The sequence below is a fragment of the Mustela putorius genome, unplaced genomic scaffold (genome assembly GCF_011764305.1).
Source record: "Mustela putorius furo isolate JIRA1106 unplaced genomic scaffold, ASM1176430v1.1 tig00000738_pilon_pilon_pilon, whole genome shotgun sequence".
Lineage (NCBI taxonomy): Eukaryota > Metazoa > Chordata > Mammalia > Carnivora > Mustelidae > Mustela > Mustela putorius.
This window is the reverse complement of record NW_025421463.1, coordinates 4,083,928-4,098,889: the sequence shown is the minus strand read 5'-3', so window position 1 is coordinate 4,098,889 and position 14,962 is coordinate 4,083,928. Positions and strand designations below refer to the sequence as shown.

At 47.1% G+C, this 14,962-nt stretch overlaps 1 protein-coding gene across 1 annotated transcript in view; it reads left to right on the top strand.

Moving 5' to 3' along the window:
• The first annotated feature begins 16 nt into the window (after window positions 1-16).
• The window catches only part of ACO2 (aconitase 2), a 50,834-nt gene continuing 35,888 nt past the window's right edge, over window positions 17-14,962 (top strand). Inside the window, exon 1 of the mRNA XM_004771246.3 lies at window positions 17-133. Coding sequence (XP_004771303.1) covers window positions 98-133 — 36 coding nt within the window. The 5' untranslated portion in view covers window positions 17-97. The remainder of the gene's footprint in view (window positions 134-14,962) is intronic.

Below are 14,962 nucleotides of genomic sequence, written 5' to 3'. Positions count from 1 at the left end.
CGCGTTTCTCTTCCAGGCCACGCCTCTGCCCCCAAAGCTTTAAGTACGCCGTGGTTTACGTCATCTTTACGCGACCTCATCTTTGTCAGTGCACAAAATGGCGCCTTACAGCCTACTGGTGACCCGGCTGCAGGTGAGCGAGCTCAGGGCCCTCTGGGTTCACGAGGGCGGGGAGCCTCCTACTGAGCCTGCAGCTGTGGGCGAGGCAAGGCGAGGCGGGCCCGACCTCCCGCCGACTTTCCGTGGACCTGTCCGGGCCGCGGGCCTTGCGCGGGTGTCCGCTCCTCCCGCGCCCGAGGTCAAGGCGTCCCCGGCTCCGCTCTCCCAGTCCTGTCCCCGCCCCGTGGGAAGCGTAGGTCCAAGCAGTGGCTGTCAGGTGAAGAGTGGAGGCACCCCTTTCTGAGGACTCCACTCCGCTCTCTTGTAGGGTGTCTTTCCGTTCCTCAAGGTGAGGACAAGGTGACTGGGGGGCGCGGTCGTTGTGGAGCCCGCTAGGCCCAGAGTCTGAAGGCCTCACTTCCCATCTCTAGGCAGCAGAGCCCTGCTAACCAGGGGCTTCTACGATTGCCAGGCCTGGAGGCTGTAGACGAGATTGGTACCCTGTTCCATTTTAAAAGGATCCTGCGGAACATACAGTCAAGAATGCGAGGGGGCTTTCTTGGCGCAGACCTAGTAAATAGTAAGGGTAGCAGTAGCCTCTCATCTTTGCAAGATTGCAAGACTGTTTTAATTCCTCATCTTATCATTTGATTCATATAATCATCTGGTGATATAATTCCCATTGGATAGGCTACAAAACTGCTAGAAAGTAGGTGAAAGTTTGTGCTCTCTTGAGTGTCACCGAGGTGCTGTTTGGAGCATCTGCCCTATTATACCCTTTTGTTCTTGTTCATGTCAGCCTGTCTTCTCTAAGCCAGAGTGTGATCCTCGAGCTGACATTGTATTTGTGAGAGTACCAGTATAGAGTATTTTGAGCTCAGTTCCTTTTCATTTAGGAGGTAGGAGGATAAAGAGACTCAACAGTTTGACCTTGACTCTTCTGTTACGAACCATCTAGAAAACTGACTGTGACTGCCAGATGGTTTTCTTCACTCCTAACTTGATAACACTGGGAAGGTGTTACATGGAAGGTTTCAATGTCAGGCATGTATTTTATTAATAAAAGTAAAGCAAGCAATAAAGTCGACATTCTCTGACAACCTTTTACATTTAACTTTGTGAATCTGCTTTGAATCAAGTGGCATAGCTTTGATTATAAAATTAAAGAAGTTATGTGCTATACTCTCAGGAAGCATTGTGTTACTAGGGTTTGTTTTTGTTTGTGTTTTTTAATCACGTTGCTTAAATTTAGACCATATGGTTTAAAATGAAATCATCATTTGTCTTAAATACTTCTGATCTCTCAATTTTGGACAAAGACAAGGGGTTTGCCCTAATTTGCTTTTTAGAACTTTTGATTTTTTAGGTTAATGATGTAGAAAGAAAGGTAGTTGTTTTTTCCTGATCCTGCTGCCCCGTGATGTAGTGAAGTCAGGCAGTATTATTTGATGGTTAAATGATTACAGACTTAGTGATCTTGGAAGAGAGAACTAATATCACAGTATTTTAAAAAAAAAAAAAAAAGGATTTTGGAAAGCTTTTAGTGTTAGACCAGTATAGAAAGAGATCTGGTCCATAGTTCATATTCTTTCCTGACCCTGTGACCTTGAGCAAATTACTTTTGGATTCTAGTTTCCTCACCCGACAGATCACTGGGGATAATCTTCATTGACAAATGCTTACTGAGTACTTGGTTCCATTCAGATTGTTATGAAGTGATAAGAAAATGGAATATATTTGTTTTTGATCATCATGTAGTCCAGCCTCCTCTTTTACAGATGGATAATCTAAGACCTTGGGTGACTTCCAGTAGCAGAGTCAGGATTAAAATCCAGGTGTCCTCGTTTGTTTATTCAGCTAAGATGAATGAAAAGCTGTATACCACACTGCCTCTCAGTAGCCAAGCTATCTTAAATAATGGCCTGCTAACACTGTCCTCAGAGAACCTTGTAAATTTACCTTTTTTGTATTTAGCTACATTTGAGAAGTAATGGTGCTGCTTTAGTTGTCATGTCTGTAGAACCCTGTCCATGCATTCAGTTTATTCCGACCTCATTCCATGCATATTCATTGAGTACCTACCACTTGCTTCAAATACAATAATAAGCAAAGCAGACAGTCCCCATTTTCATGGAACTTCTACTCTATTCTTCTACCATACTAGATTCTATTATATAGTCCATGTGTTTTGCTGCAGAGGGCCTTGAAAATCTTCTCAGCCAAAATATTTTTCTTCTGCCCTTAGCTGGACCAAAGGTGAAGGTAAATAATAGAATGAATGATGCCAGTTTCTACTGCCATTAAGAGTACCTAACGTTTACCTTACTGTGTGCCAGTAATCCCACAGGATGCCGTGAGATAAGGCAGACCTGTTGGCTCTAATAGACGAAGAAACAGGATTGGAGAAGAAACACAGTATGATGCTTAAGAGCTGGGTTCTGGGGCGCCTGGGTGGCTCAGTGGTTTGAGCCGCTGCCTTCGGCTCAGGTCATGATCTCAGGGTCCTGGGATTGGGTCCCGCATCGGGCTCTCTGCTCAGCGGGGAGCTTGCTTCCCTCTCTCTCTCTCTGCCTGCCCCACATCTACTTGTGATTTCTCTCTGTCAAATAAATAAATAAAATCTTTAAAAAAAAAAAAAAAAAGAGCTGGGTTCTGACGTCATACTACCGGGACCTGAAAGCTGACTCTAATATTCCCCAGCCATGACTGAGCAGATTACCTGACCTCTCTACCTGTTCCCTCACCAGTGAGATACAGATAATGATAGTACATCTGGTTTATTTGATTATTGTATTATAGTTGCAAACTAGACCCCTCCCTGTACCTAGTAAGGGCTGTATAATTAAGTACAATTAAGCTAAGTAACATGAAATAAACTTGCCTAGGGCCTTATTATTAGTCATTAGCAGGTGTGATTTGAATCTGTACCTTTTTTTTTTGGTACCTTTTTGATTCCAGGGTCTGAGTTCCTAGCACCTGTGCTATGCTGCTTCCCTTTGGCATCAAGACTCAGCCTATCCACCAGGGTACTGTTAATGCTTCCTTACCTGGGAACAGATCTCCTTAAGTTGAAAGTATTCCACTGTTTTTTGTTTGTTTGTTTTTTAAGATTTTACTTATTTATTTGACAGATAGCGATCACAAATAGGCAGAGAGGCAGGCAGGGGAGGGGTGGGAAGCAGGCTCCCCCTCACTGAGCTGAGAGCCCGATGCGGGGCTCGATCCCAAGCTCAATCCCTGAGATCACAACCTGAGCCAAAGGCAGAGGCTTTACCCACTGCCCCCCAGGTGCTCCGAAAGTGTTCCACTGTTTAACAGTGCCGGCCACCAGCTTGTAAAGTTAGAAACCGAGAAAAAAAAATGGAGGTCAGCATTTTGAAAAGCCCCATTTACTCTCTGGTGTTTATTTTTTATTTGTGTGCACACAACTGTGGATGGTAGATAAAAGGGGTTGGGTGCTTGCAAATATGTTTCTTAGGTCTTTGGTTTTGCCTTGAGGTGCTGAGTTGCTGAGTTCTTCATCATGTAACCTCACATGCAAATCCGAGATGGCCATTAACTACAATGGAATCTGACAGATTTGGCAGAAGTTAAGTTCTCTGTCAAGTGTCAGGTTAAAACAACCACCACCACCTTGGGAATTAGGAAATGGGTCATTCTGGTTGCATGTCCCTGTGGTCCGGTCTCGGGTATCCTGTAGTCAGCTGGTGACTGGAGTTGAGTAGATGAATGAATGATTGAACGGATGAGTAAGCAAACTTCAACAAACGTCAGGTCTAAACTTTGGGCAGAGAGAGTAGAGTCACCATCTTGAGAACTAGGGGAGTGCATTGTTGCCTTTTGAACTAGCTGTTTCCAAAATGTTCATTGAAAGCTTTAGTATATGACTTAACACTATTCTAGACTCTACGAGTGCAACAGTGAACAAGAATAGTGGATCTTATATTGTAGTTCTGGGCAAACAGAAGATAAACAAGTAGATAACATTGTAGCTGCTAAGTGCTACCAGAAAGGTAGATTAGGAGCCTGTGGTAGAGAGGGTCAGGGTGGGCATGTGACATGGCCTTAACTGGGGTGGGTGGCAAAGGCCCTACAGAAAAAGGTGATATTTGAGCTGTTACTTAAATGACAAAAAGACAGCCTTCAGTATTTTTTTTTTTTAGATTTTATTTATTTATTCGACAGAGAGATCACAAGTAGGCAGAGAGGCAGGCAGAGAGAGGGGGGGAAGCAGGTTCCCTGCTGAGCCGAGAGCCCGATGTGGGGCTCAATCCCAGGACCTTGGGATCATGACCCGAGCCGAAGGCAGAAGCTTTAACCTACTGAACCACCCAGGCGCCCCTGACAAATAAAATCTTTATTTAAAAAAAAAAAGACTGGGTCTAGGGAAACTGCTTGTTCCTTCCCTAATCTCCATGCAGGTGCTGCTGTAAGAGTTGGGGAGAAGAGGTAGAAATGAATCTGTCAGCTTCTTGATTTTATTCTCTAAGTTGATGTGCAACTTTGGGAAAGTGGACTTTACAATTACTTTTGTAATATATATTTTTTAAGATTTTATTTATTTGAGAGTGAGAGCAAGCGTGGGAGCATGAGTGGGGCATGGGCAGGGGAGAGGGAGAAGCAGACTTCCCGGTGAACAGGGAGCCTGACGCGGGACTTGAGCCCAGGACCCCGAGATCATGACCTGAATCGAAGTCAGATACTTAACCGACTGAACCACCCAGGCTCCCCACGTTTGTAGTATTTTCATCATCAAAGTCTGGGTCCTGGGAGAAGTTGGGCCCGGTGGGAGTATTTCTGCTTCTATCCCGCAGAGAGAGACTGGGGCAGCTTCTGATGGGGAGCTTGAATTCTGGGGCCGGCTGCAGGAGGACCTAAAGGGGTCTCAGAAGCCCCTCTAATCCCCCGCACTTCATGCTGTGTCGCTGGGTTCCTTCACCTTCTGCTGGACATTCGTGTTCTTAATTGTTCATTGAGGGAGCCGTAGAGCTGGTTTAAGACGAGGGCCCGGCCTGTGGAAGAGCTCATACGCTGGCGAGGAGGAACTCACTTCCTAACCGCCCAACACGCTGGCCTGAAGCGAGGAGGGAAGGGGTGACTGGGCCGTCGTAGAACTTAGGTGTCTTGGGACGCGTTTAGTCTGTGCCACACACATCGCTGGTGTTAGAGATACCAGTCGCTGAACTAGGTCTTATTTTACAAGGACTGCCTCATTTGCCCTTCACAACAGCCCTAAGAAGTGGGTGTCATTAGCCTGAGAACCAGAGGGGCTGAGCAGCTCGTCTGAGGGCACAGCTAGCGTTCGGCCCGGCCAGATTTTGAATGCAGATTCGTTTGCTTGCAGAACCCAGGCTTTTGACCACTCTGCTGAACTGTTTCCTCAGAGTACTACCCCCGGGGCTGGAGAGTCGAAAGTAGACCTTTGTGGAGGAGGCCAAATGCAGGGGACACAGTTCAGTTGGCTCCCTGCCCTGCTTGGCTCTATGTTTATTTGGGGCCTTGATTGCCTCCTGCCCCAAATACCAGCCAGGCCTGGGAGGGTGAGGCCAGAGGGCTGAGCCCCACAGAGGCAGCTTTATTCCTTGCTGGAGCCGCTGGGCAGCCGCACAGGCCACCTATTGAGTTCTCAGAAGCCGCCCTTCCTGAGTGTGTTAGTGTGCAGCGTTGCCCCGGGGCCCTTCCTGAGTGTGTTAGTGTGCAGCGTTGCCCCGGGGGCTGGATTCAGGTTCAGATTTGTATGCAGTTCACAGTGTGCCTGGCGTCTCTGCCCCTGCCACCGGCAGCAAAGGACAAGCGGGCCCAAGAGTGAATCTATCAAACAGTTCCTTAAAGAACCCCTCCCTGGCCTTACATACACGCGTGAGCGCCAGCTGACTTGGAGAAACACAGCTCCCTGCCCCCTTCCTAAGCCTCTGAAAAGGACTGCATCACCTTTTGTGCCTGCCAGTTGCATAGCAACCAAGCTAGCTGATTGCCTCCTGGGCGGAGGGGGGGAATTGTTTAGCTCTGGAGAGGAGCCCAGCGTCACCTCCCAGGGGTGGGAGAGAATTGTTCCAGGCAGCAGAGGTGTGGGAAGATGCTGCTGCTTTGGAGGGTGCTGACTGACAGGCATTCCTTGTGGCCCACCTAGCCAGAGCCTGCCTGAGGCTTCCCTGCCAGGAATGGCCTGGCTGTTGCAAGCTAACAGCTGTGAGCCTGAAGGCTGCTGAATGAAGGTCATGGTCAGAGGAACCAGGGGTCTTACCCTGCTGAGACTGTGAAGTCATCCTGCTGTTGAAATGGGCTGCCTTGTAAGGTAGTGCGTTCCCCCACCCCTGGGCACAGGTTGGATGGCCTCGTGTTAGGGATGCCCGGGCAGCATGAGAGGGTAGAGGAGACCTTTTCAGTCCCATTGCTTTGCTGTGTGGCCCTGGTGCTTGGGATCTGCTCTGGGGCCCCTGGTCTTTGTGAGCTAAGAGGGGGGTAGAGGACATGGTGGGAAACAGCACTGCTTCGTCCTTTCTGTAATACACAGGCGGGCAGTGGGTTAGTAGCAACATACCCTCCCGGGAGAAGTGAGATAGCCTACATGTATTGAATGCCTATCAGGAATCCAGACTGAACTCTGTGCTTTGCTTATATTTTTTTTCTTTAAAGAATGTAGTATATTCATAAAAACCCTCTTTTCACTCCAGTCCCCAAAGGCAAACACTGATAGGAATTTTGTGTTTAATCATTCTAGATTTTTTTTTCTCTACATTTACAAGCAGTACATTCTTTGTAAATCTCACAAAAACCTCTGCTCTTTTATCCCATTTTATAGAAAATAAAGGAAACTGGGGCGCCTGGGTGGCTCAGTGGGTTAAAGCCTCTGCTTTCAGCTCAGGTCATGATCCCAGGGTCCTGGGATCAAGCCCCGCATCGGCTCTCTGCTCAGCAGGGAGCCTGCTTCCTCCTCTCTCTCTGCCTACTTGTCATCTCTGTCAAATAAATAAATAAAATCTTAAAAAAAAAAAAAAAAAGAAAAGCAAGGAAACTGAGGCTCAGAGAGGTGGAAGACCTTATCTGAGGTCCTGTGGCTAGGGGAACCAAGATTGTAAGCCAGATCCATCTGGCTCTAGAGTGGATGCCCTTTCTTTGACTTGGCACGGGTAGGACTGTTTCCACAGTGGCCCTCGACAGGACTGCATGGGGTTGGTGGCTGCTTTGTCTCTTGCTGAAGCAGTTGCCTCAAGAGACCAGGCATCTTCTAGGAGCCCAGCCTGTTGGGACAGCTCAGCCATTTCTGCTTCTTGGCTTGCTCCGAGTTCTGGTGCTCAGCGACATGTGGCTCCCTAAGGCAGCGCTGGCACATAGGCCCTGCCTCACCGGGTGGGTGAGAGGTCAGGCTGGCCTCCTGGCCGAGAATATGTCAGTCTCTTTGGTTTGGACTGTTCTCTTGATACAAATGGTTCCAAGGGAAGACTTGTGTCCTTTGGGAAGGGAGAGTAGCATGTCTGACCTTGGTCAGTTGGGAAGTCCAGAGTTTCGAGTGGGGAAGCACGTAAGGTGCCACAGCATGGATCCCCTTTCCGTGCGCTTGCTTCTGTAACTGGGCGCGGCCAGCTCAGCACCTCGGCTAGAGGCACTCACAGTGTGAATTTGAAAGCGTGATGAAGAGGCTTGTGTTCAGATTGTGGCTCTGCCTTTGTCCCTCTCATCACCAAATATTTTTTCAGCTTCTGTGTATCAGACATTTTTCTAGGCTCCGAGTATGCACGGTAACATGACTACACAGGTTTTCTGCCTTCAGGGCACTTACAGTTTAGTGGAATTTACTTTCTCATCTGCCCAAGTCTCCATTTCCTCTCTATGCGCGGGACTGGCTGACCTGTAACAATCCCACTTGGCACACTTGTTGGGAAGGTGACAGAAGATAACCTTTGTGATCTTGCCTGGCACAGTTTTGTTTTGTTTCTTTTCATTTCTTGCCAGGCTCCCCATTGGGGTCCACTTTGGGTATGTTTCCTCCTCCAGAATTTGTTCTGTGTCAGCAAATGCAGGATCAACGGTGCCTCCCTTACTCCCTTGGAGCCCTGGAGATTTGGATCGTACCCAGTAAGGGAGGGGCACTACCGAGACCCAGGAGCCGGACTCCACCAAAGACACTTTGGTTTAGCAGTTGGGACCAATAGCCCCCCACCACTGAGGGCTGGGCCTGCCTGGCTCTTGGGCCAGAGCAGAGGCTGGGAAACACTTTCTGTAGCACAGTGAGAAGACCATGGGCTCTGTAGGTTCCCAGCTGTGTGACCTTGGGTCGGCCACTTCCTGTCTCTGGGCCTGTGCATCTTCAGGGCAGTTAGGGAGGCTGAGCTTTGTATAAGGTTTAGCAGAGTAGCTGGCACAGAGCAGGTGACCGCTGACAGCTATTTACTCCAAAACAGATCTGTGAGCATCTGGCTACTATGGGAGACTCCCACCCAAGTGTAAAATTAGGGAGTTGTTTGGTAGCAGAGGAAATGCTGTGTGGATGCTTAGACTGTTGAAGACACGATTAAGGTTTTCAAGGATTTGAAAGGCTGAAATGTGGAAGAGTGTCTAGGCTCATTTGAACTGGTTCCAAAGGTCAGGGCTAGGAAGTGCGGCCTGTCATGTGTCAGGCACTGGACTGGGTCCTTCCGTAGGTGCTCTCTTTGAGTCCTGACTGCAGCCTGGGAAGGTTAGCCCCGCTTAGAGGAGAGAAGGTGATGTTTAGATGCTAAGCCTCTCAAGGTTACATGGCCTCTTGGGGACAGAATCTCCAGTGCCGGAATCTGTGTTCTAATGTGACTGAGGCACGTTTCAGTTCAGTATAAGAAGCAGTTGTAGCAGTTGGAAAGTATTAGAACTGTCCAGGAGTGGAATAGGCTTTCTGGAAGAAACTGAGCTTCCTGGTCCCATCCTGTTCAATCAGGGGCTCAGGGAGTTTGCCCAAGAGGGGTTTCTGCTCAGCCGTGCTCTAGGCTCCTTTGTTCCAGAGGAAGTGGAGGGTGAGGGCTTTGTGAAAGAACCCCTTCTAGATAAGGGCCTGGCGTGTACCCATGAAAATTTCACAAGACCTGGACTTGGGCTCCAGGTATGGGAAACAATTTTCCTGTCTTCTGGTTGTTGCAACATCTGGGTTGGTAGGCCTTACGAGTGATCTCAGGAATGTTTCTGGGTCCCAAGGCCAGGTGGAACTGAGCGTTTGAGTATGTTTTACTTTTGGATTTAGGAAAGAAAAACAAAATCTTAGTAGGTTATTATTATTTTTTTAATATGCCCACAAATCATCATCCTTCTTTAAATAACACTGATCCAGGAGCGTTTGGGTGGCTCAGTTGTTGGGCGTCTGTCCTTGGCTCGGGTAGAGATCCCAGGGCCCTGAGTCGGACTCCCTGCTGAGCAGGAAGCCTGCTTCTCCCTCTCCCACTCCCCCTGCTTGTGTTCCCTCTCTCGATGTATCCCCCGCCCCTGTCAAATAAACAAATAAACAAATAAATAAATAACACTGATCCAGACTACTTGACCCCCAGCCACAGTGGCTGGCATATTGTAGGACTCAGTAATACCTGTTTTTAAGGTGAAATTGATTTCTTAACTTTTTTTCTTGTTTATGAAGGTCATTACCCATTGTAGGAAACTTGGAAAATACAGAAGTATAGAGAATATCATAAAAGTTACCTATAAATATTTGTAATACCCCACCTTTACCCAGAGATAACTACTGTTAACATTTGGCATATGTCTTTCTAATGTTTTAAAATTTTTACAATCCAGATTAAAAACATGTACAATAGTATGTGTATTTATAATCATAAAAGCAGCAATGAGGAGATTCTTTTTTTTTTTTCTCTAAAGATTTTATTTATTTGAGAGAGAGAGACAGAGGGCAAGTGCAAGTGCAGGAGCTGGGATGGGGGAGAAGACGAGAGGGAGGGGGACAAGCAGACTCCCCGCTGAGCAGGGAGCCCAGTACGGGGGCTCTATCCCAAGACCCTGAGATCACAACCTGAGCCGAAGGCAGATGCTTAACTGACTGAGGCACCCAGGTACTCCAACAATGGGGACATTCTTATAAACACTTGAACACCCCCCCCCTTTTTAAGTAATCTCTATACCCAACATGGGGCTCCAACTCGGAACCCAGAGGTGGAGAGTTGCATGCTTCACTGACTGAGCCGGACAGGTGCCCCTGAATACTCTTGATAAAACTAAAATCTTTCTTTCTGCCAGCCTTTTCCTAAACTTTTCTCCTTCCCCAGGAGTAACAGCAGATCAGTGTATGTCCTCTTAAGTGCATGTCTGTGAACATTCAGTACATACATAAATAGTGTTAAAGCAAATTGCTGTGTTTTATATCTGTAACTTAACAGTGAATCTTAGAGATTTTTCCTAAAGTGTTACAGTATTCCACAAAATGGATAAAATGTAACTTAAAAAAGAGAACATTTAAGTTTTTTCTAATTTTTTTAAGATTTTATTTTTAAGCGGAGCGCCTGGGTGGCTCAGTGGGTTAAGCCTCTGCCTTCGGCTCAGGTCATGATCCCAGGGTCCTGGGATTGAGCCCCGCATCGGGCTCTCTGCTCAGGGGGGAGCCTGCTTCCCCCCCTCTCTCTCCCTGCCTCTCTACCTACTTGTGATTTCTCTCTCTGTCAAATAAATAAATAAAAATATATAAAAAAAAAAAGATTTTATTTTTAAGTAAACTCTCCAGCCAGTGTGGAGCTCCAGCTCACAACCCTGAGATCAAGAGTCACATGCTCCCCCAGTGAGCCAGCTAGGCACCCCTAGGTTATTTCTAATTTTTTTTTTCAAGATTTTATTTATTTGACGGGGGTGGGGGGGTGGGTACAACAACGAGATAGGGAGTGCAAGCAGGGGGGTTGGGAGAGGGAGAAGCTGCTTTCCGTCAAGAAGGGAGCCCAACGATGCAGGGCTCGATCCCAGGACTCTGGGATCACAGCCTGAGCCAAAGGCAGATGCTCAACGACTGAGCCACCCAGGCGCCCCTATTTCTAATTTTTTAAATATTTTGCTTCATGGGGCAGTGAACGTTCTTGCAGCTGCCTTCTTGTGCATGTGTGTGGTGCAGGGGTGCCTGCGGAAGCGGACTTACTCAGTCACAAGCGTAATGAATTCTGGTAGCTATTGCCAGTTCCCACTGACGAGACTTTACTAGTGTTCTCAGATAGCAAAATTCAAGGTTATTCTTTCCTCTAGACTCTTGCCAGCACTTTCTGTTGTAAATCTTTGAGATTTTTGCCAATTACTTTTGTATAATGGCGGTGGAGGGAAACAGTCATGTTCTTTAAAAAACATCTGCCAGGGCGCCTGGGTGGTTCAATGGGTTAAAGCCTCTGCTCAGGTCATGATCCCAGGGTCCTGGGATTGAGCCCCGCATTGGGCTCTCTGCTCAACAGGGAGCCTGCTTCCTCTCTCTCTCTTTTTCCGCCTGCCTCTCTGCCTACTTGTGATCTCTGCCTGTCAAATAAATAAATAAATAAAACTTACCAAAAATAATAATAAAAAAAAATTTTTTAAATCGGCCTTCGTTCTTCTGCTTTTTAACAATCCGGAGTAGACCGCCAGTCATAGGAAGCAGTGTGGTGCTTAGAAACCAATGATATCTGTTTCTTTAAAAATATTTTTCTGATCCTAAAACTAATGTACATACAGTTTTAAAGGTTCACACATGAATTTAAAAAGTTCAGATGTCTCCGTAAATTCACACTCCAGGGAGAGCTGCTGGTAACAGTTTGGCATTACTTCTTTTTTTTTTTTTTTAAAGGTTTTATTTATTTATTTGACAGAGAGAGATGACAAGCAGGCAGAGAGGCAGGCAGAGAGAGGAGGAAGCAGGCTCCCTGCTGAGCAGAGAGCCCCATGTGGGGCTGGATCGCAGGACCCTGAGATCATGACCTGAGACGAAGGCAGCGGCTTAACCCACCGAGCCACCCAGGCACCCCGGCATTACTTCATTTTGATTTTATTTGGTTTCTTTAATTCATTTCTGTCCAGATCTGTACTTAGAATTGCCAGGGAACACTTGGAGGGTTCGGGGCTTGGGCTTTAGAGCTAGGCCGTGTTTGAATGCTGGTCTTACTGTTCACTATCCGTGAGAACTTGGGTGAGTTGTCACCCTTCTCCAGCTCTCAATTTGCTCATCTGTTAAATGGGGCCCATATTATTACAAAAGGGCTCTTCCTCCACGCAAAGCTCTTACAACTTGGCACTTGGTGGGAAGAGTTAAATATTTCTACTGATGGTCTTTGCTTAGAATCCTGTTCAGTGTGGGTATAGTGGGTTCAGTGGTGCCAGGAACTGTGAGGAGGTGGATTGGCCATGGAATAGGTGTTTGCTGCCTCCCTTGGAGTCACTGTGTATTTAACACCTCTGGGTACCTGGTGTCAGGCCATGGAGCCCTCTGGGAGCTGTGGTGGTGGTGGCGGATAGCCCTGGATGAGTTTCAGGGAGTCTGTGAAATTGCATTTTTATGTGTTTTGTAAATTTTCTCTATAAAATGTGTCCTGCTTTTTAAAATGGCTGGAAAAGGGGGCCTGGGTGGCTCAGTGGGTTAAGCCTCTGCCTTTGGCTCAGGTCATGATCTCGGGGTCCTTGGATCGAGTCCCGTATCGGGCTCTCTGCTGGGCAGGGAGCCTGCTTCCTCCTCTCTCTCTGCCTGTCTCTCTGCCTACTTGTGGTCTCTGTCTGTCAAATAAATAAATAAAATCTTAAAACAGGCTGGAAAAACCCTAGTAAATGCTATTTTTTTTAGTCTGCTTGTAGCGTTTCACATACTAATTGCTATTTGAGAGGAACCCATTCATGCCCTTTCTAGGCTCATATAATACTCAGCTGCTCTCTTTTTCTAAATGAGGAAACCAGGTTCAAAGGTGAAGTGCTAGTAAATGGTAGAGCTGGCTTTGAAGCTGGATCTAAGTTCTTTTCACTGCGCTGCTATAAACCATGGGTTATAGTCCCAAGTTTAGGATAGTCAGCCACACCCAAACTGACCTTCCACTATTTCCTGCTTTGTCAGTGACATCCTACCCTTCTCTGTGCTTAGTAGCTTTTGCACACTTGACTTGATGGTTCTGTATCTTTATATGCTTTGTGTCTCTTTCGGTGTCTTCCAAACTCCCGTGTGTCCTCCACAGCCCTGCTCGAAGCCCTGCCCTGGCTCCTCAAGCCGAGGTTATGGTTCCCTCTGCAGCACTCCCGCTTCTGGCCTGTGCTTCCTTTTTGCACAGTTGGTTACATTTACCTGCTCGTCTTGGTCAGAGTAAGGTATCTTAGCTTAGGGACTGTCTTCCTCTTCTTGGTGTCTGTTCCTATTGCCTGGCACATAGTAGGTGTTCAGGTGTCACAGTGGGTGTGGACACCCCTTTGCTAGAGGAAACAGGTTACAGGATAAGCCACCATCAACCTGTTTTCCTTTTGCCTCTCTTGGATGCATTACCTACATAGTAGCCACGGTGACTTTTTTTTTTTAATGCAAATCTGATCCAGTCATGATCCTGCTTAAACCTTCTGTGGCTTCCCACTGCTTTTAGGAGCAAGTTAAACATTGAACATGTCCTGCTGTAAAGCTCACACACACTTACAAGACAAGGTCAAGGCCTGAATGATTGGATTGGTACAGGTACAGTGAGGCGCTTTTGTGTACAGACAGTTCATAGCTGACACAACAGAAGAACAAGCCAAAGGTGCCAGCTCCCTGGGTCCCAGCCCCGCACACCAAGTGGAGCACACCAAAGCTGAAGGAGCCAGAGGTTCATCCATGTTGTAGCACATGTCTCAATTTTTCAGGCTTTTAAAATTCCTTTTCTTGTGGCACCTGGGTGGCTCAGTGGGTTAAAGCCTCTGCCTTCATCTCAGGTCATGATCCCAGGGTTCTGGGATCGAGCCCTACATCGGGCTCTATGCTCAGAAGGGAGCCTGCTTCCCTTCCTCTCTCTCTGCCTGCCTCTCTGCCTACTTGTGATCTCTGTCTGCCAAATAAATAAATAAAATCTTTAAAAATTAAAAAAAAAAATTCCTTTTCATGGATGCCTGTCTGGCTTAGTTGGTGGAGTGTGCGACTCTTGTTTTCAGGGTTGTAAGTTTGAGCCCCACATTGAGTGGAGAGGTTACTTAAAAATACAATCTTTTGGGCGCCTGGGTGGCTCAGTGGGTTAAGCCGCTGCCTTCGGCTCGGGTCGTGATCTCAGGGTCCTGGGATCGAGTCCCGCATCGGGCTCTCTGCTCGGCGGGGAGCCTGCTTCCCTCTCTCTCTCTGCCTGCCTCTCCATCTACTTGTGATTTCTCTCTGTCAAATAAATAAATAAAATCTTTAAAAAAAAAAATACAATCTTTTATTTATTCCACTGGCTGAGCCAGCCAGGCACCCTAAAATTCCTTTGCAAGGAATATTCCATCATACAGATGCATCACACTTGGGTTGCTGACATCTGGCTGTTGTGAACAAGACTATTGGGGGTGTACGAATCTCGCTCTGTTTTGTTCTTTGAACACAGCAGTTACCACCTCACTTTAGAGGTCCCTTAGATTTTCTGTAGGGGATGTTTTTCTTTCATTCTGTAGGTTGGCTTGTACCTTTTGTCAGCTCATTGTTCAGTGTCACCTTCTCGGGGTGTTCTCTTTTAAATGGCACTGCCCCCACTGCCCTGGCTCATTTTCCCGTTGCTCCTGCTTCCTTACCTATCATTGACACTTAACAACATCTGACTGAGGTTTTACTCTTTTCCGTGTTTCTGTCTCTCTGTCCGACTTCCTCTGATGTCTGGGAATGTCAGTTCCAAGAGGGCCGTTTTGCTCATTGCTGTATCTCCAGTGCCTAAAACAATGCCTGGCCCCCATAACCTCTTAGTAACTATATGATGGG